Source organism: Pelodiscus sinensis, chromosome 23 (assembly GCF_049634645.1).
Source record: "Pelodiscus sinensis isolate JC-2024 chromosome 23, ASM4963464v1, whole genome shotgun sequence".
NCBI lineage: Eukaryota > Metazoa > Chordata > Testudines > Trionychidae > Pelodiscus > Pelodiscus sinensis.
The window spans coordinates 3,713,033-3,739,012 of NC_134733.1; the positions used below are offsets into that span (position 1 = coordinate 3,713,033).

At 58.6% G+C, this 25,980-nt stretch overlaps 1 protein-coding gene across 3 annotated transcripts in view; it reads right to left on the reverse strand.

Annotated features, from left to right (window-relative positions):
• The window catches only part of ECE1 (endothelin converting enzyme 1), a 117,715-nt gene extending 92,842 nt beyond the window's left edge, over positions 1–24,873 (reverse strand). Inside the window, exon 1 of one of the 3 annotated variants that reach the window (XM_075906542.1) lies at positions 24,732–24,873. In XM_075906542.1, the coding sequence (XP_075762657.1) occupies positions 24,732–24,734 (3 nt within the window). In that variant the 5' untranslated portion in view covers positions 24,735–24,873. Of the gene's footprint in view, positions 1–10,406; positions 10,564–11,174; positions 11,322–24,731 lie in introns of those variants that run through there. The other 2 variants (XM_075906541.1, XM_075906543.1) reach the window with 2 other exon arrangements.
• Positions 24,874–25,980: the final 1,107 nt, after the last annotated feature.

A 25,980-nucleotide genomic window follows, 5' to 3' on the forward strand; every position in this document is an offset into this window, starting at 1 on the left:
CGGGAAGATCGCAGGGAGCGGGGGATGTAATTTCAGCCCAGGAACACAACGTTCTAGCTTTGATCGAGGCACTAAAACAAGCAGGGCAGCTGCACGGGCCGGTAGGACGCTGCACCCGGAGGCTTTTCCCTGCCTGGCACTGTGCTGCTCTGACTCACAGACTCTAAGGCCACCCGGGACGCACAAGATCTCCAAGTGTGACCTCTTGCACATCACATCCACAGAACCACACCCAGCCACTCCCGAAACAGACCCAGACGTAGCCTCTGGCTGAGCTACTGAGCCCCTCAAAGCATTTCAAGTGGGAAGGGAACCTTGTTCGGGACAGGGGCCACTGACCCACAAAAAAATCCGTTGGGCCACACACAAGAGAGAAGCAAAAAACTTCTCACTGATCTGGCCCCCAAGGGAGAAAGAGGCAGCCCCATGGAGGAGGGGGAAAAGGCCCCGAGGCTTAAGGCTTCCCCCCAGGGCTGGATTAACTCTGCTGCAGGGCAGGGGCCAGTAGATTTTGTGGGGCCAGGAATGGGGTGTGGGTTTCAGAGGGATTAAGGCATAGGCTAGCCGGGCAGCTGCCCGGGGCGCCAACCTATGGGGGGCGCCTGATGGCAGCTGAAAGGGGCGCACAGCACCCCTTATAGCTGCCATCAGGCACCGCGCTCCCAGATCACGGGCTGCAGCAGCTCCCAGCGGCCACCCTGCAGCGGCCGCCTGGGGCGGGGGCCGCGTTAACCCCCGCAGCGCCGGCCAGCAGCACCCTTCCCCCCGCAGCTCCAGGGCCCTGCACAGCCAGGCCCGGCCCAGCCCGGGCTGCACGCCAGCAGCTGTAGCCAGGCTGGGCCGAGCTGGGCACGTGCGCCCTGCCGCCGCCAGCTCCACGCGCCCTCCCCCACGCGCCGGCACGGGGGCAGGGCCATGCATGCACCCTTCCCCAACCTTGGCCACAATTAAACTGTCTGCCCGGGTGCCAGAATGGCTCGGTCTGGCCCTGGGTAGGGGTGTGGATCTGGGCAGGAGGGGGTGTAGGAGTGGGTTTGGGGTGTGGATCTGGGCGGGAGGGGGTGTAGGAGTGGGTTTGGGGTGTGGATCTGGGCGGGGGGGTGTACAAGTGGGTTTGGGGTGTGGATCTGGGCAGGAGGGGGTGTAGGAGTGGGTTTGGGGTGTGGATCTGGGCGGGGGTGTAGGAGTGGGTTTGGGGTGTCAATCTGGGCGGGAGGGGGTGTAGGAGTGGGTTTGGGGTGTGGATCTGGGCGGGAGGGGTGTAGGAGTGGGTTTGGGGTGGTGGAGTCTGGGCGGGAGGGGGTGTAGGAGTGGGTTTGGGGTGTGGATCTGGGCGGGAGGGGTGTAGGAGTGGGTTTGGGGTGGTGGAGTCTGGGCGGGAGGGGGTGTAGGAGTGGGCTTGGGGTGTGGATCTGGGCGGGAGGGGGTGCAGGAGTGGGTTTGGGGTGTGGATCTGGGTGGGGGGGTGTAGGAGTGGGCTTGGGGTGTGGATCTGGGTGGGAGGGGGTGTAGGAGTGGGTTTGGGGTGTGGATCTGGGCGGGGGGGGTGCAGGAGTGAGCTGGGGATGTGCGAAGGGGCAGAGAAAGAGGGTGCCTACCAGGCACAGCTCTTGGGGTGAGGAGGAGGCCCCGCACAGGTGCAATTCCCGGCCAATGGGAATGAAGGGGGCGGTGCCTGTCGGGAACACTTTCCTGCAGTGCACAGAGCCTCTTCCTCTCCCCGCTGGGTGGAGTCCGCAGGCCAGACCTGGCCGATGGCTTGTCTTGTTTGGGCCTGCCCCCCAGCAGGGAGCTGTTGCTGGCACCCCGACCATGGCATCCCTTCGCGTGGCTGGGGTGTCAGCGCCAGCTCGTCCCACTGCGGAAAATGGGGGGGGGGGGAGCACCGAGTCGCGCAGGCTGGATCAAGACAAGCCGTGTGCCAGACCCAGCCTGAGACCTGTAGGCTCCCCAGCCCTGGTTTAAAGACCTCAAGTTACAGGGAATCCACCCTTTAAACTAGTGACCGGACCCCGTGCCACGGAGAAAGGCAAAACCCTCCAAGGTCTCTGCAGTCTGACGCAGGGGAAATTCCCCCCCAGCCCCCATATGGGGTGTGTCTAGACTGTGGTGCTATTTCGGGATACGCCCGGTATCCCGGAATAGTGTTTTCCGTGTCTTTCCAGCACATCCATTATTTCCAAATGCAATCGAAATAACGGCGGTGCTAGTCCAACGTCCCGGTAAACCTCGTTCCACGAGGATTTGGGGACTTGCCGGAATTGCAGTCTCTTTTAAAATCTGGCGCGGAGTAGACAGCACCAAATTTCGAAACAGACTCTCTCGGAATGAGCTCGAAAGAAGCTACGCAATTGGCGTAGCTCAAACTGCAGAGCATTTCAAGCTTGTGCCGCAGTGTAGCGGCGCCCATGGTGACCAGTTAGACCCTAAGCACGGGGGCAGCACCCACCACCCGGATCCCTGGGAGAGAATTCTCTGCCGTAACCCAGAGCCCTCCCCACCGAGGGTCCCGTCTCCAGCTGCTGGGATATTTGCTGTTAGCAGGCCTGTGACGTCCTACTGACTCCTCCATAAACTAGCAGGGCTTTTCTCTTCTTCCCCTTCGGAAGGCAGCGCCAGGCCCTCACCCCTCCGGCGGTGAGAAACATTCCTTTCATTTCAAGCCTTAACTTGTTGGTGGCCAGTTTATATCCGTTAGTTCTGGGCCAGCGCTGGCCCGTAACTTATCCCTCCCTGGCGTGCATCCGCCAGGTGTTCATGGAAGGCAGCATCTCCCTCGGCCTTCGTCTAAACAAGCCAAGCTCCTTCAGTGGCCTGGTAAGGGAGGTTTCCATTCCTCGGCTCATCCTCACAGCACCGCCCTGCACCTCTTCCCGCTGAGTTCATCTGCCTGCCACACAGAGACCCGACGGGCGCACTGCTCCAGGGGGCGTCTCAGGGGATGGCCTAGAGCAGGGATGGGCAATCATTTTTGGAAAGTGGTTGAGGGCTGCACCTTTCCAGGATATTAATGGAGGAGATGTGGGGTCTGGAATGGAGGTTGGGTGCAGAAGGGAGCTTGGGGCAAGGGATCGGGGTCCAGGAGGGAGACTGGAGTCTGGGAGGAAGTTGGGATGAAGCAGGCGGTTGTGACCTAGGACAGGGGACTGGAGTGCAGGGGTTTGGGATGGGACCTAGGGTAGGAGGGGATTGTGACCTATGGCAGGAGATTGGGGGGCCAGATCTGGGAGGGGGTGCGGTGTAAGAGGGGGACAGAGGGTTTGGGTATGTTGAGTCGAGGGGCAGAGGGTTGGGGAAGGGAGGGGGTGGGGTGCCAGAGACAGGCTCTGGCCAGGAGACTTACCAGCCAGCAGACAAATTAGCCTGCCTGCCTGCAGAGCTCAAAACATTTCCCAGCCAGCCTGCCTGGCCATGTGCTTCATTGAATAACTAAGCAGAAGAGAGGGGGCGTGATTCTTCTTAGCTGCTTGTTATTCCAACAAGCTCCCATTGGCTGATTTCTGGCCAGAAACTAGCCAATGGGATTCTGCTGGGGATTGGGCAGCTCCTGAAATTTCCCCCCTCCCTCCTCCAGTTTTAAAACAGAAACAGAGCCCTGCAGCTGCGTTTCTACGCGGCATGCGGGGGAGTCTGCCTGGGCTCCCTGCTGCCTCCACGGGCCGGATCCGGTGGCTTGCGGGCTGCATCTGGCCCGTGGGCTGTATTTTGCCCAGGCTTGGCTTAGGGGCTCTGCTCTGCTAAAAATGTGGTGTAGCCAAGCCCCTGGCGCTCCAGCCAATGCCAAACGTGAGCGCTGGGCGCCCAGGCACTTTGGAGAGGCATGTCACTGCGGGGGTAGAGAGAGCCCGTTAAAAGGTCTGTGATCCAGCGGCAGGCACCATCCCTGCCTCTGCGTGTAACGTTGAGGAGCGGCAGCAGAGATCGGGCCTGGCTACACTGAGCTCTTGTGCGCGCACGCAGAGAACGCCCATTCCAAGGGGCTTACGCTCTGAACAGGCAAAGGGTGGGAAAAGGGAGAGAGGTCAAGTGACATGGGTAAGGTTACACAGCAGGGCACTGGCAGAGCAAGGACTAGAAGCTAGTTCTCAGGAGTGTGGGGGCCTGCTGGGCCATGCTGCCCCTGGAGCTGCTGTCTCTCTGGATACAGATAACTTTCCAAACACTTCCTCCTGCACCGCCCCAGAGCAGAACCGTGCGCAGCTCCCAGCGCACCTCTGCCCTTTGCAATTCACGTAAGTGATTCGTGTTTTGGGGGACAAGTCGTGGACACAGCTTTGTCCGTCAGGCGCTGCCACCTCCAGAGGTACTAGCAGCAGGAGGAAACAAACGGAAATGACAAATGAATACGCTCCCCAGCCCCTGCGTCCCCCTTCCTGCCCCATTCCACAGGGCCTATGGCACAATCGCACTGAGCAGAGAAAGCCGATGCCCAGCACAAAAGAAGAGCAATGGGAGGGGTGGGAAGGAGTCGAGATGTGCACTAGGCCATTTCAGATGGGGGCGGGGGGCCTGTGACCATGGTTCAAGGGGCTACTTAGGCACCTGAAAACTTTTTTTTGTTTTCAGACGCTAACTTAGAAATGAGATGGCCAGCGCTGCATCTAGTTCTTATATAAGGAAAGAAAAACTAGAACACGCCCAGTGAAGCCACATTTGAAGTTTCTAGGGAAGTTCAGAACAGCCAGGAGATGAGGCAACAAGATCTTGCCCATCCCGAGCCTGAGGTTTGGAGCCCGGATACCGATGTCAGATGGTGGCAGCGTGGATCTAGAACCGACACCTTTAGGCAGCCAGACCTGGAGAACTGTTCCAGCTTGGCTGGGTGTCCATGCACAGACCGGCTTATACAGAGAGTTACAATCAATACGAAGGATCGCTTTGGAAGGAGGTTTCCAGAGCAGGGGCGGGCTAAATGTGGCCCCCAGGCCACAATCTTCTTGCAGCACCCACTGGCTGGAAACCAGTCATGGGAGCTGTCTGGACACTGCTCGCAGGCACATGCGGCGTGCAAATCTCCCCACCCCCACCCCCACCAGCAGCATATGGCACAGAGCTGCACAGCCAGTGGCTTTGATCAGCGAGCAAGGAGTGAGCCTGCCCGAGGTTCCCACTGGGCAGCTGGCCAGGAGGCGCTAGGGTAAGTGCCTCCTGGCCAGAGCCTGCACCAGGCACCCCGACCCCTCACTCCCCCCAACGCCCTGTCCCAGGTCACAACCCAAACCCTCTGCACCCTCCCCAGGTCCGAATCCTCTCCTGGACCCAGACCTCCTCCAGAGCTGCAATCCCTTGCCCAGGTCACAACCCTCGTCACCCATACCCACTGCCGGACCCTGCACCCCACTAGTAAGGCTCACTCCTTACTTAGCACCAGCAGGAGAGGGGGAGGGAACCCACCACAGAGCAGCCCAGAGCCCAGGGCACTGAGTTTGCCCCTGAGAGGTGGGAGGCCCCGTCTCTCCCTCAGGCAGGGGGGAACCCGGGTTCCCACGTCCCAGGCAATCGTACGAGCAGCCGCACTGCCTTCTGCTCAGGCGGGGCTTTCAATAGGGCCCACTCGGGTAGGTGAGAGCAGAGGCGCCCTCCTAGATAGTGGCAAGCCCAGGCTATGGGGCCAAACCCTCTGTCCCCCTGCTTGGCAAATCGCTCTGCCACGCCGGCGTCGCTGCTCCAAGGGAGGGAGGGAGGCAGCTCCGCACGCGGCCGGAGGCAGGAACACGGGCGCCGAGCGACTTTAGGCACCTGCCGAGGGAGGGAGTCTGGGGGATCAGTCAAAGCCGGGCCTTGGGCGCCTGCGTACTTCTGTGAGCACCACACTTCAGCGGTGCTGGCATCAGGGGGCCGACGCCCCGCCGAGCTTTCCTGAACCGCGGCCCGGTGCGGCCACAGGGCTTGCTGGCTGCATCCTCCAGCCTGTTATCTCCACTCAGATCCATCCAGAGCAGCCCCAGCACATGGCCCGCCCAGGGCTCCCCGGGCGGCTCCTAGCCCAGCCCAGCTTCGGCTTCTGGCCTGGCTGGGGATGGGGGCTCAGAGAGAAGAGGCGGAGCAAGCAGACCACGGAGTGAGTGGCCTTGTGGCAAGGGGGCTGCCCCTCCCCACCGGGAAGAGCCTGGCACTGCTAGCAGAGGCCGTGGTTTTTTGGGGGAGGACTAATCACTGCTGTGAAGTGCAACTCCTGCTGGTGCTGCTCTGGGCCTTCCCGGGGCCTGCGGCTGGAGAGCACCCTGGCCTCCTGCCCCGCACCCTACGCCCACGTTTAAAAGGGGGCAAGGGAGGCCCGTGGCCGCCCCCGATTCTGGCAGCAAGTTCTGTGCAGCCCCTGGACGGATGCAGCCCAGCTGGAGCGTGCCCAGGTTTGTGTACATGAACTCTTCCCACAAACCCCCTCTCGGCCAGGGGCTGGAGCCAAAGGAATCGGCCTGTGGAAATATTTACTTAGCGCCGCTCTAAGGCACTTCCGCTTTGCCTTTCCTCTGAGCGACTGGACAGCCGAAGGGGCACCGTTCCCTCCCCCGCTCGCCGCTGGCCGGTGGCATGGGGAGGGGCAGAGCACGGCAGGGCGAGGTCAGGCTAAGGAATGCCGGGGTCACAGCCCTTCTCCCAGGCACAAGAGACTCCACCGAGGAATTCAGTGGCTGCACAACAAAGCTCGCGGAAACGAGTCACCGGGCAAGCTGCAGGAAGGAGGGCGGACCAGTGAGACGAGGGATGTAAGAGTGGAGCCGATGAACCGACAGGCAAAAGCTTTTCGCTTAATGCTATAGACTACACACACACGCATGCACGCACACACATGCACACACACACTCCGCCAGTAAAGTTTTTAGCAGGCTAGCCAGCAGCCCAGCTCAGTCCTGGCTCGTGCCGGGTCCAGGACCTACCCCTTCTGTGGCTCTGCATTTAAAGTGTATTAGGAGCAAGGCAGGCAGGCAGCCCAGCTCAGTTCTGGCTCGCTGGGTCCAGAATCCCAGACCCCCGCCCCGGACAGGGGCTGCCACCACCCTGTGCTGCTGCCTCTGTATCAGAGGCAGCAGCCAGCGTGGGACAACAGGCAGCCGGTCGGCAAGGGGAGCTGGTTCTTAAACTGGCTCCCCTCGTGGGCCAGCTCCCGCCTGGCACCCCACACTGCTGCCTCTGATACAGAGGTAACAGTGCGGAGTGGCAGGAGGGCTCCCTGGGAGTGGGGCCGGAGCACCCTGGCTGCTGGCCCCACCCCCAGGGACTATCGAATAGTCAAGTAACCAATAAGAATTCATGAAGTTACTTGACTATTCCATTAACCGCTATTTAAGATCCCTGGTGAGGCCCTGCTGCCAGCACCGCCTCCACAAGAAAGTTCTTCCAGTCGGAGCAATCCCAGGAGGCTAACGAAAGGGATGGTGCCCTAGACGAGGGGGTATGTCTCAGTGAGGACTGAAGAGAGAGTGTCCTGGGTCTCCCTGGCCATGGCGGGGCTCGACCCCCCTTCCGTCTGTGGTAGCCTGCCCCCTGCCCTCCCGGCATCACCTGCCAACTATCCTCGTGCGGTGGCAGCAAGCGACAGCATACAGAACATGCCAGGCAATACGTTTCGCTTCTGTTCATGCAATGTAGCCGCTGAAGAGCCAGAAGGAACCGTGCGGCTCCCAGCTTCCCAACCTCCCCCACAAACCACAGGCTGGGACATCAGCCTGGTTACCGTCCTTGCCTAAGACACCTGCTTTCCAGTTAACGACTTGCCACCGAACAGCCGACACCCGGCAGCTTCCGGCGGCGCCTGCTTTCCTTTCCCACCTGTGGGCTATCCGCTGCCACGCTGAGCCCCAGAGGCAGGGTTGCCAACTTTCTAGGCACCTGAAACCAAAGAGGCTACCCCCCCTCCCGGAGAGGTGCCCCCATCCTGCCCCGCCCGTCCATTCACGACATCCCTTGGCAGCTCTCTCTCACTCCCCCTTCTCGCTTTCCCTGGGCTGGGGCAGGGGGGTGGGTGCAGAGGGGTGCAGGCTCCGGCTGGGGTGGGGCCGGGTATGAAGGATTTGGGGAACAGCAAGGGGCTCTGGGCTGGGGGAAGGGGTTGGGGCTCGAGCTAACCTCAGGTGGCTTCTGGCTGTCAGTGCAGCAAGGCTCAGGCCGGCTTCCAGGCTGCACTCTGCACCGCAGGAGTGGCCAGCAGGTCTGGCTCCTAGGCAGAGGGGCCAGGAGGCTCCGCAGGCTGCTCCCGCCTGCGGGCACCGCCCCTGCAGCTCTCACCGGCTTTGGTTCCTGGACAATGGGAGCGTGGAGCCGGTGCCAGAGCAGGTAGGGACCAGCCTGAGCCTGCCTAAGCACCAGCGGCTGGACTTGACGGCCCAGTGGGCAGTGCTCTAGAGCGGCCAGGGTCCTTTTCGGCCGGGCCCAAACAAAGGCCTGGCAGCCCTCCCCAGAGGAGGCCGCCTTTCATCAGCAGTGCAGTGGCTCGGGAAGCGTCTTTGCCTTCCCAGGGAAGCTGCTGTTTGCCCCGAGCAGGGATTCTGGGATTTTCAGGGTACGGAACGCTGCCGAAATCCAGGATCACTTCCCCCCGCTGCCATCCCCCTCAAATTACAAAACCGTCCCGCTCCAGTGGCAGGGAGCCTTAGGCGAAAGCCCAGGGGCCACATTCACCCCCGAGGCAGCTCCGCTGACTTCAGTGCCTCCCACAGACAGAGCCGCCGCCACCGGGAGAAGGGGAGGCCCCTGACTCTCACAGCTCTAACGTGCCCTCCGCCAGGGAACCCGCTGCCACAGCGCTGCCAGGGGCCAGCCTAGCCCAGGGGGCCCTGATGAACCAAAGCACGTTCCAACCGCGCAGCCTCTTTTCTGCTCGTTTCCACGGCGCTTTCAGATACACGCAGATAAGCTCTGGCTCTCTCCGGCTCCATCTAGACTCCTTCCCTTTTTCAAAAGAGGGACGTAAATTAGGCAAATCGAAAGTGCTCGGACGCGAATATGCAAATGAAGCGTGGGATATTTAAAGCCGCGCTTCATTTGCACTTTCAATTTGCCTAGTTTCCATTCCCCTTTCAAAAGAGGGATGGAGTTTAGACGTGCCCTCAGAGTGCTGCTTCCCCTTTCCCTGGGCTCGGCACACATCCGCTTTTCTGGGGCTGGGCTCTCTGCACACGGCAGCTCCAAAGGTGGCTGGACCCGCGGGCAGTGAGGAGCCGCCGCTCTCGGTGGCTTCGGCGCTCAGCGGGCAGGGTGAAATCAAAGGCAAAAGCAGACAGGATGGGAGTTTCCTGGAGGGCCAGGATTGATGCAGCGGGTCCTGCTCTTCCTCCTGCAGGGGCAGACCCTAGTGTCTCCCTCTGCCTCCGTGCTGGCTACACACCCGCCGCTGCGCTACCAGAGCGCCGAGCCGGGTTTATACACCCCTAGCGCTAGCACCCCACAGAACAAAGCACCTGGAGCAGGGCCCCCCCACCTGAAAGTGGCCACGGCATCCAAGCGGGAGGAGGGACGCCTTGAATCTGCCTGCCCGGAGGAGCCCTCCGGAAAAGGGGTTCTTACAGACCCTGCCTGCGCTACGGCCCACTGACGCCAGGATTAAAACCTCCACTGACTTCCCTGGGTGCGGGATTTGACCCAAAACCTGTGTGCTCGATCTGCCCAGGCTGCCTGTTGGAGGGTCCCCCCCAAAGCGAGTCTTGGTCCACTTCCTCACCCCTGCTGCCTCAGCGTCAGGGCCCAGGCTCCGCACGGGTGCACGTCACCCACTGGCTGCAGCTGCTCCGTTCCCACCCTGCCCACATTCCCGGGTTACCAGGGACTGGCCAAGGCCAGGTCCCCCCCACGGCCCCAGGCCCCACACACATGCCAATCTCCACAGACGGGGCAGCAGGCTGGGAAAGGGGGGGGCCAAGCAGTGACACAGCCCAGCACATGCCCTGCAAAGCCAACCTGCGAGTGGGAGATTTCCCAGCGGCGGCTCAGCCCCATCTTTCCACCCCGTCAGCTGATAACCCAGCCGTGTAACTGCGCCATGGAGTCTCAGCCAGTGAAACCAGCCAGGCTGGGCCCTGCCTGACCCCCTGGCCCCCTTCTGAGAGCAGCTGAAGTGCTAAACCAGCGCTCCTCGGCGCCAGGCCTCCGACCCAGCGCCCCCTCAGAGCCAGGCCCCCCAACCACAGGCCCCCTCAGAGCAAGACCCCCCGACCCAGAGCCAGACCCTCCGACCCAGCGCCCCCTCAGAGCCAGGCCCCCCAACCTCAGGCCCCCTCAGAGCAAGACCCCCCGACCCAGAGCCAGACCCTCCGACCCAGCGCCCCCTCAGAGCCAGGCCCCCCAACCTCAGGCCTCCTCAGAGCAAGACCCCCCGACCCAGAGCCCCTCAGCACCCGGCCCCCCAATCCAGAGGTTAAAAACAAGGAAGCTCCTGTGGAGTGAGAACTTGCCGGCTCCCCTCTTACCCGTTCGGCCTGGGGGGCGACCACAGCAGCCTGGGGCGATTTCTCCCCCGCAGAAACGGTTCCCGGGAGCCCCGCTCTCAGCCGCGTCCCGTCCCGGGGGCTGCAGCGCGTGTGAACAGGGCCCGGCTGCAGCGCGTGTGAACAGGGCCCTGCCCACCCGCTGTCCAGGTGCAGCCGCCTCCCAGCGAACACACCAGAGGTTCCTTTCACTGAATCACTTCCTCCGCTAATGAGCCAGAGCGGCGCTGCGGCAGGAGCGGATGCTGGGGGCTGGGCCGTCGAGGTCGCACTTATTGTCACTCTTCTCCCCGTCTCTGGGAACCCAGGACGGAGCTCGGAGCCTTCAGCCCCGGCAGGATCTGCCCCGCGGGGGCACAGGGAACAGCACCCGCAGCACGGCTGTAAAAAGGGCTTTCAAATGGATCCTGGGGCTAAACCGGGGGGGGGGGGGGGGGGGCTTCTCCGGGCCAGGGGCCACTGACCCACGGAAAAATCTGTGGGGGACCAGACAAGTGAGAAACAACCAAAAACCCACCTGGCCCCAGCTGAGAAGCAGGAAAGAGAGAGACGCTCACTTCCCCTTCCCTGGAGCCTGGCGCGGGGCGGGGCGGGTGGGGCTGAGGTCAGGAGTTCAGGGGTTTTCCCCCAAGGCTGGATTAACTCTTCTTGGGCCCCCCAGGCTCTGGAGTGGGACCAAAACCGAGGGGTTCAGTGTGCGGGAGGGGGGCTGCTGGGGAGGGCACCGGGGTGGGAGATTGGGCCACTTACCTGGTGCAGCTTCCCAGCTGGTGGGAGTGGCGGGGGGCAGTGCCTGCAAGCAAGGGACGGAGCTTCCCCCTGCTGCTGTTCCCAGAGCCGCTTCCTCCCCGCCAGACAGAGCCCACGGGCAAAGGTTACCATCCCAGGGCTCAAGCGCTCTGAGCTTTCGAAGCGCCTTTGCGGAGACTGCCCCGCCCCCAGGCGCTCAAGCAAAGGAAGCTGTCGTGGGTAGGTCCCCCATGGACCTCACACGGTTAAAAAACGGGAAACAAAGGGTCAGTTTTCACAGTGGAGAAAAATAAATAGTGGAGTCACTAAGCATCTGCACTATTCAACTTATTCCTACACTAGCTGGAAAGGGGGTGGCAAAACTCACTGACAAATGTATTTGAAAATATTTAAATCCAGAACGAACAGCGACGAATTCCAAAGGGATCTCACTGAACTAGATGACTAAGGGTGCAGCTGAACTCTGGGGGTTTTCAGGGTAAAAACACTCTGCTGCGTCCAGGGAACGCGTTTGCTCTTCCGCTTTTTTTTGCGGAAGAGCGGACACGCGAACAAGGGGGCTTCCGAAAGAGGGTTTTTTTCCGACATTTGGCCCAATCTAGACGAGCCAAATGTTGGAAAAGCCTCTTCCGACAAAAGAATCGGAAAAAGGTATGCAAAATGCTTGTAGTCTAGCTGTACCCTAAGCAACGAAATGGAGGCTGAAAGTCAATACTGATAAATGCAAAGTAATGAAAACATAATTCCAACTATCCATAATAAATGATGGGATCTGAATTGAAAGAAAGAAAGAAAGAAAGAAAGAAAGAAAGAAAGAAAGAAAGAAAGAAAGAAAGAAAGAAAGAAAGAAAGAAAGAAAGAAAGAAAGAAAGAAAGAAAGAAAGAAAGAAAGAAAGAAAGAAAGAAAGAAAGAAAGAAAGAAAGAAAGTCACTGGGAAAGGGAGAGAAGGCAGAAATGATGTGATGCCACTGTAGAAGGCCCACAGCTTGAATACTGCCTGCCATACTGATCTGCCCATCTCAAAATTGACACATTAAAATGGAAAAGGCAGAGAGGAGAGCACCATGATGAAGGGTATGCTACAGCTTCCATCTGAGGAAAGATTAAAAGGACAGGAACTGTTCTGTTTAGAAAAGAGAGGACAATTCTATTCTCCCCAGAGAGGGCTATAAAATCATGAGTGGTGTGGAGAAAATGAAGTGTTCTTTATTTAACCCAGAAACATAAATAACCCAATTATATCAAAAGGCAGCAGGTCTAAAAGAAAAGGAAGTATTTCTTCCCACAACAGTTAACCTGTAGCACCTTAGAGACTAACAAAACATGTAGATGGTGTCACGAGCTGTCGGGGCACAACACACTTCTTCAGATGACTGGAGTTAAGGGGTGTGACGACGCGTTGGGGTTTTCCCGTCTCCTGCGTCCCCGTAATGGCACGAACAGACTCCACCAGCCAGTAGAATAGCGGGAGTTTATTGCTTCTCCAAGATACAGCACAGCACAGATGTAATCTGGTTCCAGGGCAGGCCTAGGATGCCTCAGCCCCCTTGAGATGGGGGAGACTGGGCCCCTAAATCCCAGCCCCTTTCCCTGCCTAGGCTGTCTCCTCCATCCTCCGAGACAGAAACTAAACTCTCTTCCAGCTCTGTCCCCCAGCCAGGGGCGGCATTCCACCTTCCTTTGTTTCTCTCCCTGGGGGGTAGCTGGTCAGACAGGTTGAGAGACCCTCTTTGCATAATGACTCACCCTCTGCCCTGCTGGGCCGTGCTACAGCCAGCAGAGGTCACTCACAACCCACTGCCCGGCATAGCAACCAGCAAGATACCCCCCACTATGTCACAAGAGGTCCTGAGTACAAATAAATAGCAGAGAAAGAGAGAGGATGGGGAGTAGGGATGCAACAGTGTAGTCAATTAATCCATTAGCAAAAGCTTGCAGGTGAATGCTATAGATTACACGCATTCCCACCCCCCACCACCAGTAAATGTTTTAGCAGGCTGATCAGCAGCCCAGCTCAGTTCCAACTCATGCCAGGTCCAGAAGCTCAGACTCCCCCCTGGATGGGGCTGCTGCCATCCCACACTGCTGCCTCTTTATCAGAGGCAGTAGCACGGGGCAACAGACACTGGTCCATGAGGGGAGCTGTGGGGGGGCTCCTGCCTGGTACAGAGGCAGTGCAGCGTGGCAGCTTAAGTTTTCAGCTTAGAAAAGAGGAGACTGAGGGGGGATATGATAGAGGTCTATAAAATCATGAGTGGTGTGGAGAGGGTGCATAAAGAAAAGTTCTTCATTAGTTCCCATAATATAAGGACTAGAGGACACCAAATGAAATTAATGGGCAGCAGGTTTAAAACTAATAAGCGAAAGTTCTTCTTCACACAGCACATAGTCAACCTGTGGAACTCCTTGCCACAGGAGGCTCTGAAGGCTAGAACTAGAACAGAGTTTAAAGAGAAGTTAGATAAATTCATGGAGGTTGGGTCCATAGAGTGCTATTAGCCAGGGGGTAGGAATGGTGACCCTGGCCTCTGTTTGTGGAAGGCTGGAGATGGATGGCACAAGACAAATCACTTGGTCATTGTCTTCGGTCCATCCCCTCTGGGGTACCTGGTGCTGGCCACTGTCAGGAGACAGGCTACTGGGCTAGACGGACCTTTGGTCTGACCCAGTACGGCCGTTCTTATGTTCTTATGGCAGGGGGCTCCTCACGAGTGGGGCTGGAGCACACTGGCTGCAGGCCCCATCACCAGGGACTACAGACTAGTCGACTAACCGCTAAGAATTCATGAGGTTAATCAACTATTCAGTTAACCGATATTTAACATCCCTAGTGGGGAAAAAGAAGGAAAAAAATGGGGAAAAATATTGTCAGAGTGTCCCTGCTAAATGAGGCTAATAGAACGGGCTCCAAGCACCCGGTGCTTAGCTTTTTATGTCATTAGGGTGTGGAATGTAGTCGCCCATCCAGCTCAGGTCTTTGTTCAGACCTTGATTCCGGGTGTCAAACTTGTACATTAAATTAAATTAAATTAAATTAATGGAGATTGCCTATCTCCTAGAACTGGAAGGGACCTTGAAAGGTCATCAAGTCCAGTCCCCTGCCTTCACAGCAGGACCAAGTACCATCCAAGTTCTGCAGCTTCTCTCTCAAGTTGGTTTTTGAAAATGCCTCGTAATAAGAGTCACTTTGAGATCCATTAGCGAGTGCCCGGGCAAGTTAAAATGTTCCCCAACAGGTTTCTGTGTGCTGCTACGGTTTTGGTGGTGCAGGACTATTAGTTGTTTAAGTTTTTTCAGTTACAGACTAACACGGCTCCCCCTCTGGAACAGTTAACCTGTGGAACTCATTTGCAGGGGCTGTTTTGAAGGCCAAAAGTTCAAAAAAGAGCTAGACAATTTCATGGAAGATAGGTCCATCAATGGCTATCAGCCGAGATGGCCAGTGATGCAATGCCATGCTCCGGATGTCCCTAAGCTTCCAATTGCCAGAAGCTGATACTGGACAAAAGCGGTTGGACCACTTGAAAATCGCCCTATTCCGTTCATTCCCTCTGAAGCTCCTGGCACTGACCATTGGTGGAAGACAGGACACCAGCCTAGATGGACCATTGGTCTGACCCAGTGTGGCCATTCATATGTAAGGGGGAGGAAATGGATTGTGCCACTTATTGCTTCTTTATGGCATATCAAAGTTCCTTAGAGGACTATAACAAAACAAATTCTGATTTTTTTGGCGGGGGGGAGCGGGTGTCTTAAGAAAATGGAAATTCAGCTCTTGCTCACCCTAGGAGAATCTGTAGTGACTGGAGAACTAGTGAAATATTTGTGTTTTGTTCATACCCATTTAACTCTAATGCCTAATTAACACTTTGGAGAAATTCAGTCGCTTCCATTCTCATTTGCAGTTGTGGTGTAGCCGTGCTTCCCCCAGGACAGGAGACACACAAGGTGGGTGAGTTAACATTTGTTATTTGACCTGTTGGAGAGAGACAAGCTCTCCAGTGCCATGAAGCCCTTCATAAGTTCTGGAAAAGATAGCCAGTGTCACAGGTAAATTTGAGGCCAGAGAAATTGTTCAGCATAAAGGGCTTACATTGCGGGAAGCCACTTAAAATTAAGTGGGCAATTCACACCCTTGCTGCCATAGGACAAAGAAGGGTCCCTTGGACACAGCTCAGCTCAGAAACCCCAGCAACAACTACGCTCCCCCCCCTGGCCGGGCCATTGTAACATAGGTGGGAGCTGCTCTGGCCTGGCCGTGCCTGCCTCGCTGTGGGAGTCTGGTTAATTAACTTTTTAAATGGGATTTTACATCCCTAGCTCTTACTGTTTAGGAGGCGTTCTTGAACAAACAGACAAACTCTGCCAAATAGAGTAGATAAATAAGTACCAGATATGTATGGGTCGCTTTCCCCTCTGCATGTTTTTTCTCTTAGTAATGCACAATCTGGTTTTGCTGGAGGAATTTCTGGTTGCCTCAGATGCTTGTTGTGACAGCTTTCCCATGCATGGTGGCGGTTGCTGGAATTTTAACAGACTTCATCTCTCCCCGGCGGGAGACGAGGGGAGCTGGAGCAACGCCCCCCACGATGTGACGTGACGGGCCTGCCCTCCCTGCGGCGAGGAGGTGGGATACTCCAGCCTGGCCGGGCTGCCAGGTAAGCAGTTACCCGGTAAGCGTGATGCCTAGCGGGTAACCAGTTAACCCTTTACATCCCTAACTGGAGTCACCAAATTCAATATGCAGCTTCCTATTATCGTACTTTAGAGCGAGGGCAGGGCTGGGTTGGGCCAGGACAATGGGATGTGCCCGGGATGGGATTGCGTCTCAGAAAACCAAACCGAAAAGAGACAGAATCACCAGGAAAGTGAAAGTGGCTGACTGGGGGCATGTCCCATCCCTCCTATACAGAACTGCCCCAGCCCGGAGCCTCAGGCACCCTTTGGGGGGGCCCCACCCGATTCGTAGGGAACATTGCTGGCCACTCCCCTTCATCAGGGAGCATGGGGAAAGTGCACAGCTGGTTGCATTCCTCACTCTTGCAGGGGCGCGCAGGGGGCAGATGAAGGGACATGCACTCCTCCCCCAGCTATGCCACTGGAACTGCAGGGGCCATGGAGAGGTGTCTCTCACCTGGCCCCAAACTGCTGCAGGGAGACAGGGCTGGACTAAACTTCGCCCCCCCAGGGCAGCTTGCGTACTGACCCCCTCCTCCTCAGCCCCACCCCACCGAAATGATTTAAATGGAGCACGGACATTTTCATTGTACTTTCCAAAAAGCAAACATTGAGTGAAGAGTCTGAGCAACAGCAGGCACATCTCTAGTGTATCATAACCTGCACACATGCCCCCTGCGCAAAGCCAGTTGTAAAAAATCTCTGTTCTTTCCGATCTCCATTACGTTTGCATGAAAGGTGTGAAACGGCCTGAACTCGCCCAGAACCTACAGCTCGGCTGGGCGGAGAGCCGGGAGTCCCGGCCCACTGCGGGACCAGGGCACTGCGTGCCCACATGACCCCCGTGGGTGGCATACCCACTAGGTGCAGATGGCCCAGGGAATCGCGGCACACGCCGGAGAGCAGAGGGGCAGTGAATGCGGGTGGGGTTCGGGGGTCCAGAAAGAGCCCGGGGGCAGGCCCGGGTTTTATCCGGCCTTGCCAACATGCGTTCATCTCCCGCTGCCGTGTCTGCATTAGGGTTTGACTCACGTTAGTCGCCAAGTGTTAGCTAACACCCTAGTGGGGAAAAGGCCTCGCTGGCATCTCCGGGATGACACATTTGCTGAGCCCACAAGGAACATCCCAGTCAAACCCCATTTACAGCCTGATGCATCCTGACCTGGGGGCAGAGGAAGCTTTACTCATCCCGAAAGCGCGGCTGGCGTGACCCTTAGTCCTAATGCAGCCATTCACCTTCGGTCCTTGCAAAGAAACGCACCCACCCCAGAGCGGTGAGGAGCCACTGTAACTTGCACTGGAGTAATTATTCTATTATGCCTCTCTGGCGGACCAACCAGCGCTCACCGGACTGGCTGCGTACTAATTAAAGCACCAATTGATTCCTGCATAGCACTGGGGTCCAACACGTGAATCCACACCAACCAGTCAGTGACGTCCTGTCCCGGCTGTTTGCTTGGCTGGCAGCGACTTCGAGTCACTCCAAGCAGGGTCTGTGAATACTTCCAACGACCAAGATTTGCAAAGGCAACTGAGCAGCCTGGTGAACTCAGTTTGCCTTGTTATGCAGGAGGCCAGACTGGCCTGGGAACTATGGCGTTTTGGTTCCCCAAGCCCAACCTGGTCCCTTAAGGTATCTTAGGTTCATTTCAATGGACGTTAGGAGCCTAAAGCCTTCTGAAGCTCTGAGCCTTGTCCTGTGCCTCCCACAACCCCACAGAACTTCTGCTCAGATTCCAGCTAAATTCACCAGCCTGGGCCTCCCGTAGCCCTGGAGTGAGCGCACTGCTTGGCTCAGAGCCGAGGGAAATGCTGACCTCACGGTGTTTACACATTGTAATTTCTCCTGCCACTTCCTCCTCCCTACTACAGCTCTGTAATCTTGGCACATCGCGGCTGCCTGCTGCATAACACGGCACGTGCAGAGCGCCGGAGATTCAAACCACTCCCTCCAGCAGGGGATGGGCCAAAGGGTTCTGCTCTCACAGAAGTCGGGCACATGGGAGCTGGTCCACGGACCACGCCCAGGACTGAGCTGGGGCTGGAGCTGCGTGGAGCAGGGGCTGGCCTCCAGAGGTCGCCTCCAACCCTCATCTTCTAGGAGCCTCTGATTTCGGGAGCACAGAGCATCCCAGGCCCTGGACTCAGCCAGGCTTTCCAGGCCAGAGCCCGCTCTGAGTTAGCACAAACCCTGGAGCAGTGGTCCCCAACCTTTTAGGGCTGCCGGGCACCCGGGGGCGGGGCCACGCGTGTGCTGTGCATCCGGGGGCGGGGCTGTGTATCCACTGTGCGCCCGGGGCGGGGCCGTGCATGTGCCGTATGCAGGGCCAGCTCTAGGTTTTTTACCTTCCCAAGCAAAAATATTTTGGGCCACCCCCGCCCGCTGCTGCAGGACAAGCGCTGAGGAGGAAAGCGCCCCTTTCACCTTGCAGCTCTTCGACTCCCACCACGCCCTCCAGCCTGCCGAGGGTGTCTCGCTGCTGGCCCATCACGCGCTCCGCCGCCCTCCCATTGCCTTGGGCGGCCACAGGCAGGCCCGCGGCGGGCGGCGAGGCCGGAATGCTGCCCCCAGCAACGTGCTGCCCCAAGCACGGGTTTGGTTTGCTGGTGCCTAGAGCCAGCACTCCGCGGGCGCACGGAAGTGCCCCGGGCACCGCATTGGGGACCACTGCTCTGGAGTGACTCTTCCAAAGCCCACGTGCTGAGCCCATGCCCGCCAGGGAGTCGGTGAAGAAGGATGCTCTGACAAGCTAAGCACCGGTATCCAGCTTGGATCTCAGACCCCTGCAAGACCAGGAGCAAGTCACTGCACACCTTTGGGCCTCAGGCTGCCCTCTGGAAATAGGGATTTCTCCCAGCCCCCACCTGTCTGGCCTATTCATAGTCTGGGAGCCCTGCGCTGCCTCCCACTCTAGGGCTGAAATAGAGTTGTAATAGTGGAGTCGATTAACCAATTAACTAATAGCAAAAGCTTATAGGTTAATGCTACAGACTACGCACATTCTCCCCACCTCCCGCCCATTTGCCAGAAGCCCAGCTCAGTCCCAGCTTGTGCCAGGTCTAGGACCTACCCCCGCTGCGGCTCTGCATTTCAAGTGAATTAGGAGCTAGGCAGCCTGTCTCAGTTCTGGCTCACACCAGGTCTGGGAGCTCAGCCCTACCCCCACCCCCACCCCGGACAGGGGCTGCTGTCACCCCATGCTGCTGCCTCTGTATCAGAGGCAGCAGCACAGGGCAACAGGCAGCTGGCCCACGAGGGGAGCTGGTTTTTAAACCGGTTCCCCTTGCAGACCAGCTCCTGCCTGGCACCCCACGTTGCTGCCTCTGATACAGAGGCAGCAGCGTGGAGTGGCAGGGAGCACCTCGGGAGAGAGGCCGGAACACACTGGCTACCAGCCCCACTCCGGGGAATATAGACTAGTCAAGTAACCAATAAGAATTTAACCGGCTATTCAATTAACCAATATTTAACATCTCTATTCTGAAACACACACACACACACACACACACACACACTCTCTCTCTCTCTCTCTCTCTCTCTCTCTCTCTCTCTCTCTCTCTCTCTCTCTCGTCTTTAGTGGCGGCCTCTGGGTGCTGCTGAGATACTAATAAGATGCTGCCCTTGGTGTGCTGGAAACCCGCGCAGACCGGGGGGAGGGGGAGCGCGGAAGGGGGAAGTGATTCTGCAATCAGCTCTCAGCCAGTACAGTGCAATCTGGCTGCGAGGGCCTTCGTCAGCACGTAACCCCGCTGATTGCCAGGGAGCCCCTCCTGATTTGCCAGGCTGGCAACGAGCGGAGACGCAGCCCTGTGACTTTGCAGTCATTTCCCTGGTTCTGCAGCTGTCCGTCACATTCCAAAGCCCCTCCACTTCCCTCTTCCCCCTGGGACTCCTGGGATCAGGGTGTGGTGCAAGTAGCCGCACTCTCACTCCTCCTAGCCTCCCTGTGCCCCTCCTCCTGGCCAGTCCCTGCTGCTCTGTGTAAACCTAATGAGAGCCCTGCCCTTTCCCTTTCACTTGTCACGAGCCCTTGGCTACCCAAGGGGGGCATATTTCAATAGACAATATTGCCCTGAACTCTTTCCTTAGCGGCTGAGCAAAGGACTGGAAAGGAATCTAGGGAGGGAGGGGCTGAAGGAAAACGAGTGAGGTGAGGTTGCCAGTAAGGATGTTAAAATGCGGTTAACTGACTCGTCGATGGAGTTTCCATCCACTAGTCGACAGGCACTTCAGCACTGCCCCGTGGCCTCTTGTACATCTCGAAGGAGGAATGCGGAACTCCAGGTACAGCCCAGGGCCAGCGGGACGTCTCGCTGACTCCAGGCTGCACACACCTGCCTGCTTTGAAATGCACAAGAGTCCCCAGAGCGGGTTCTTGTGCATTTCAGAGCCACGAAGCCCGCGGCCACTCCATGCTACGCTGCGTGCCACTAGGAGCCCGGCGTCAGCTGGGGCCGTTTTAAAGTGGCAGTGGAGCCCGGGGTCAGCTGGGGACTCCCCAGCTGATCCCAGGCTCCATGGCTGCCCCCTTTGAATCGCGCAGAGGCGGCGTTTTGAAGGGGCATCCTGCTGCACAGCCGATCCGCTTATCAGCTATGCATCAGCTGCCTGTGGGTTTCAAAGTGGCAGTGCCGCTGTACAGCACTGCCACTTTGAAGCACCCCTCCCCCCTTTGCTGCCTCTATCTCACCGAGGCAGCCGGGGGGGGGGGGGATATCGACTAGTTGACTATCCTTTAACACCCTAGTTGCCAGGCACAGAGGAAACAGGTCTGCGGCACTCCAAGTGCAAGGGGGTGCTCTGCCCCGATTAAGTGCGCCCTGCGTTGCCTCATCGTGGCTGCAGCCCTCCATCCGTATGCCTGACTAGGGCCCCAGCCTCCTTCAGTTTCAGTGCTAGAGGTTTGTGCTTTGCAAGAAAAGCCTCGGAGTTCTCTGTATGCGGCCGCATGAGTCCCAGTTGTTTCAAGCTGCTGATTTATCAGAGAAATGGGCTAAGGAGCCACGCGAAGCAAACACTGGACCGGGGGTTTTCAAACGACGGGGCGCAACCCAGCCCTGCAACATCAGTCCCAGGGTCTCGTTGCTGCAGGGGAACACTGGGGTGCTCTGGCAGCTCCCTGTTTCTCCTGGCCTCGCAGACTGCACGGAGCCTCAGAAGTGGCCACAGCAGGCCCGGCTCCTAGTGGGGGAAGAGGAGAGCGCACAGGGCCCCGTTTCAAGTACCAGCTCCACACTCCCACTGGCTGGGAACCTGCTGCCGGCTGCTTCTGGGGTGCAGCATGGTCTGTGGTGCCAGGAGAGGCAGGAAGCTGCCTTAGCACCACCGCTGCTCTGCTGCCCAGAAGTTGCTGAAGGTTGTCCCTCCTGCCCGTCCTGGTCACCCCTCCCCCCAAGCGGGAGCCTCCTCCTACAGCCCAAAGCGCTCATCCCCAGCCCCATGCTGGAGCCCACACTCCAGTCAAATTATGTCGGGTCTCAGCATCAACACTTTTTTTCAACTGGGCCAGGAGGAAAAAAAAGTTTGAAAACCGCAGAACTAGACGGTCAAAGGCCCGAATAAATATTTGTGCTGGACAAACATTCTGGGGGAGGGACTGTGAGCAGAGAAAGCCCAGCCCCAGCCCACGAGACCCTGGCAGACCCTGCGGGAACACCGGGCCTTTTTCTGACCTCACATGAGAAAAAGGCCTTTGATTTCCTTGGCGCGGCTCTGCACTCGCGCCACTGGACGTGAAAGCAGACTCAAGGCCCCGGCATCCAAGATTCCGTCTCTGTGCAGCACTGGGGTGGGAGGGAGTCAGCTGGCAACAAAAAGCCAAGCGTAACAAGGTTCAAACGGCCTCGGAGCCCCGGCTGTTTTGGAAAACACAGATTCCTCAGCAAAGTCTGATAATCACCATAGCTCCCCACTCGCAGGGCCCTGAATAATCAGCCCCGCTTGCGAAGCTATGTGCGAATGTCGTGTGTCGGGAGTTTGCAGATGTTTGGAACAGCCTGTCCCACCCTGGCTCTGCTGGGAAACATGAGCCATTTAATTAGCAACTGGAAGCCCAGGCCTGAGGGAGCCAGGAAGCCCAGCCGACTCCACCCACACCCTCCAAGAGCCAGTCCGGCCCAGGCTTACTCACCCTCCCGACACTTGGCCAATCGGCCTTGATCGCTGCTTCGGGAAGCTCATTCCAAATAGCCACAAAGGGCTTGTCTGCGCTGCCACTTTGCAGCGCTGTAACTTTCTCGCTTAGGGGAGTGAAAAACACCCGCAGCTCAGCTAGTGGCAGCGCCGTAAAGCACCCGTGTCAACAAGCTCCCAGCGCTGCTAGCGCCCCCCCGCGTGGACGTGGTGGGAGAGCTGGGGCCGGGAGCTCACCACCATGTTAAAGTGCTGCCACCACTCCCCGTTGGCAGTGTAGACAGAGCCTCAAATGGTTCAGCTTCCTTAGCAAAGGGGGGGAGGGACAAAAATTGCTTCCTCTTGTACCAGCTCCGTTCCTGCTGAGCTATCTCCTTGACAATGTGGACGAGGGAGTGTGGTCCAGTGGTTAGAATAGACAACAGGGGAGTCAGGCCCAAGAATGGAACCGGGAGTCCTGTCACTGAGTCGCTGCATGAACTTTGGCAAGTCACGTAACCGCTTGGTGCCTCCATGTACCCACGTGTAAGAGTTTGGGGAGACACATGGTGAGTTGGAAGAGCACCGAGTGCCACTAAAGAAAGAGGATAAATAGGGAACTATTGTTGTACTGTCATACCAATGCTAAGCAAATACTCCCTGGATTTCTTTAGTGCCCAGCTATTCTTGAACAAAGACATGACCTGGATGGGCCATAATATTCAACACCCAAATGACATCAAAGGCACTTGCAGCCCACTTTACTAGACCCCTTTAGCACGGACACTGTAATTGACAGGTTTTCTTTTCTCCTCCCCCTCTCCCCTCTTTTCCTGCTTTATATTTCAAACTCTGTGTCCCTGGCTCCCTACTTTGTCACCTGAGGAAGTGGGCTGTGCCCACGAAAGCTCATGATACCATTTACATATGTGGCTAGTCTCTAAGGTGCTACAGGGCCACTGTCATTTTTCAGTTACAGACTAATATGGCTGCCCCCGAGACTTTTATTTTTGGTTTATAGATTTGTGCCTTTTGTCTCCTGTTTCATGCAGGCTCTTGCAGCCTTGGCTTAACCCTCTCCTTCCTAGCTCCAAGCCTCCCGCGTCTGCAACCCCAGGGCCCGGGCAGCGAGGCTGCGACTTGTCCTCTAGTCCTTGCCCGCCCTCAACACAAGCACGTTCAGAAAGGCTAATGGGATCCAGAGCAGCATAGTGACTCCCAGGCCTTCTGCAGGGTGCACGCTCCCCCCCCCCCCCCCCCCACGGGGGATTCAAGCCACGCCGCCGCTGACAAAGGCACAGGCTGGGCTGTCAAAATGCCCACTGCTTAATGTTAAAAGTTTGTAGCTTAGAAGGGCTGTCAAGGGGCCTGTCAGCAAAATGCATCACCAGCTGCCTTCCATCACCCAGGTGCTGGAGGGAGAACCCTACACACACAGTCTGCTTGGCAGGGGTAAAATCAGAGACCCTGACAGGCCCCGCCTAGGCCAGACTCTTGCGCACTTCAGACACAGCTTTGCTGGAGTAAAAAATGCAGCAGTGTAACATGGACTGAACGGGCGCACCCGAGTCTAAAACATGGGCCTCTGCTAACTCCGGCTGCATCAGACGTCTCAGCCCCCCCGTGGCACCGCTGGAGGATCACCTCGCCGCCAGGGCAAAGCCAACCCGAGAGAATATCGCTCTGATCTCAGGGCAGTTCAAGCTGCAAGCCCCGCAGGAGAGTGAAACCCACATTATTCCCAGAGGAGAGGAGACATAACTTGGCGCTCAGAGGCTTTGAGTGCCCCACCTCACCCCACCCCCCTCCCATCTGGGCTGCCTCTTCATGCCCCGCATGAAATTGGAGAGGTCCTCTTCCGTTACTGGGTCTAGTTATGTCCCTGGGGCGCGCACAGGAGACATCAGAGCAAAACAAAGATCCTGCTGGAAGGCTGCGACAGAACTCGCCTGTTTGTGCAAATCAGAACAAGGACCCAAAACCAGAGCGAAAGCGCAGGCTGCTCCCTAGGGCGCCGCGGCACAAGTCTGCCCCCATTTTCCAGTGGGGCACGGCACGTCTCCAGAGCCCCCGCAAGCCGCCCCCTTCGGAAAGGCAGAGCACCGACCCCAAGCTGCCCTCCCCCTGGCGAGCTGCGCGGCGAGGGATTCCCGCTCTCCCACTCCCGGCCCCAGGCTCTTCCAGGCAGACGGGGGCTGCTCGCCAGGCTGGGGCAGCGCTGATGCTGAACCCTCGCTCCCAGCTGCGGGCGCCGGGCCGGGCGGGGTGAGCCAGGCAGCCCCCTGGCGCCATCCCTCCTTGACCGAGACAGAGTCTTTGGGCTTCCCAGCAGCTCCGGCTCATGCCCGAGCTCGGGGAGCCTCTTTGTTCGCTCCGAGCCCCGCCAGGAGCCCTGACGTGCCGGGGCGTCCCCACGGGGAGCGCCCCGGGCAGCCCACGCAGCACAGACACTCGCCCGCCCGGCGCTTCTCAGCATCCCCGCCCCCGCCCCCGCCCGCTCGGGTCACCTGGCCGGGAGCCACGTGCTGCCCTGCCCCGCTCCAGATGCTGGTCTCGCGTGGGGCGCTGCTCCCCCCCCCCCGCTCCAGATGTTGGCCTCGCGTGGGGCCCTGCTCCAGATGCTGGTCTCGCGTGGGGCGCTGCTCTCCCCCCCTCCAGATGTTGGCCTCACGTGGGGCCCGCCCACTCCAGCTGTTGGCCTCGCGAGGGTCCCTGCTCCAGATGCTGGTCTCGCGTGGGGCCCTGCCCCCCCCGCCGCCCCACTCACCATGGCTGAGCGCAGCCTCTCCGCGCCCGGCCGCAGGGTCCGACCCCCTCGCAGGCTGCCGCGCGTGCGGCCGGGCCGGGCTCGCCAGGCGGAGCTGCCGCGGCTCGGCCTATGGCGGAGCCCGCCGGGGCGCGCGGGGCGGGTCTTCCGCGCGGGGGGGCTGCAGACGCGGCCGGGCCGGGAAGCGGCGCGGAGGGGGGGTGAGCCGCAAGCCGGGGATCGCCCCCCAGCGCCCGGGGCTGGGCCCCTGCGCTGCTCACATCCTGCCGGGGCTGGCTGGTCCCCAGCCACGCGGCCCGGACAACGTGCTCGGCCTGCCTGGCCCCTGGTCCCCCCCCCCGGCTGTGGCAGGGTTCAGAGCCCCAAGCCGCCGTGTCCTGACCCTCCCCGGGCTGCCCCGGCCCCCCCAATCCAATAGCCACACTGGGACTCACCCCTCCCCACGACCCCCAAGGCAGCTGGCTCTGCCTCGCCCCTCGGCTTCATGGGGGAGCGGAGCTCTGCCTTTCCCAGCCGCTGCGTGATCCGGGTGGGGGCCATGGGCAGGGCACCCAAGTAAAGGGTCCCTGGGTCTGCAAAGGGGAGCGCCGCGGCATGTGGCCCCTGCCTCACTGGCCCTCGGAGGCTGCCTGTCCCGTGCTGGGCGCTGGTGCCTCAGGGGCTAATCCCGCCCATTGTCCCGGCAGAGCGCTGGTGTCACCCAGGGATGTTTAATTAATTACCTGGTAAAACATTAAAGTTCAACTGGTTAACCAATAAAACGGGGTTGGGTGCTGGGCTGGACCCCCCTCCCCCAACCACAGACGCAGCCTCCTTCCTGCCCACCAGGCCCTGCTGGGGTGCCTCCCACAGGTGGTCATGCTGGAGCACCCCCCTGGTCCTGGCAGGCTCCATGGGGCTGGCAGAGTTCCCCTCTCCCTGTGGGCGGGGGGCTACTACAGCCCCCACCAGTTAACGGTAACCGTTAAGGCTGATGCTAACCACTTGCCATTCACATCTTGAGTTTCCTTCTACAGCTCGATAGCACTGTTGGGTGCTTTCTTACATTTCTGTGCTCCCTACAATTCCAGAAAGCCCCTGGCAGACCGCCCCTTCCTGTGATAGAACTGAGCAAAGATCGGAGATTCCTTTTTAGCCAAATGGACCACCCATTACTCGTTTCTATTTTTGTAGCATGGAAAATTGTGGAGGGATCTGATGAGCCCGCCTGAGTCCTTTAGAATCGCAAGCAGCCCGTGCGTGCGGCCAG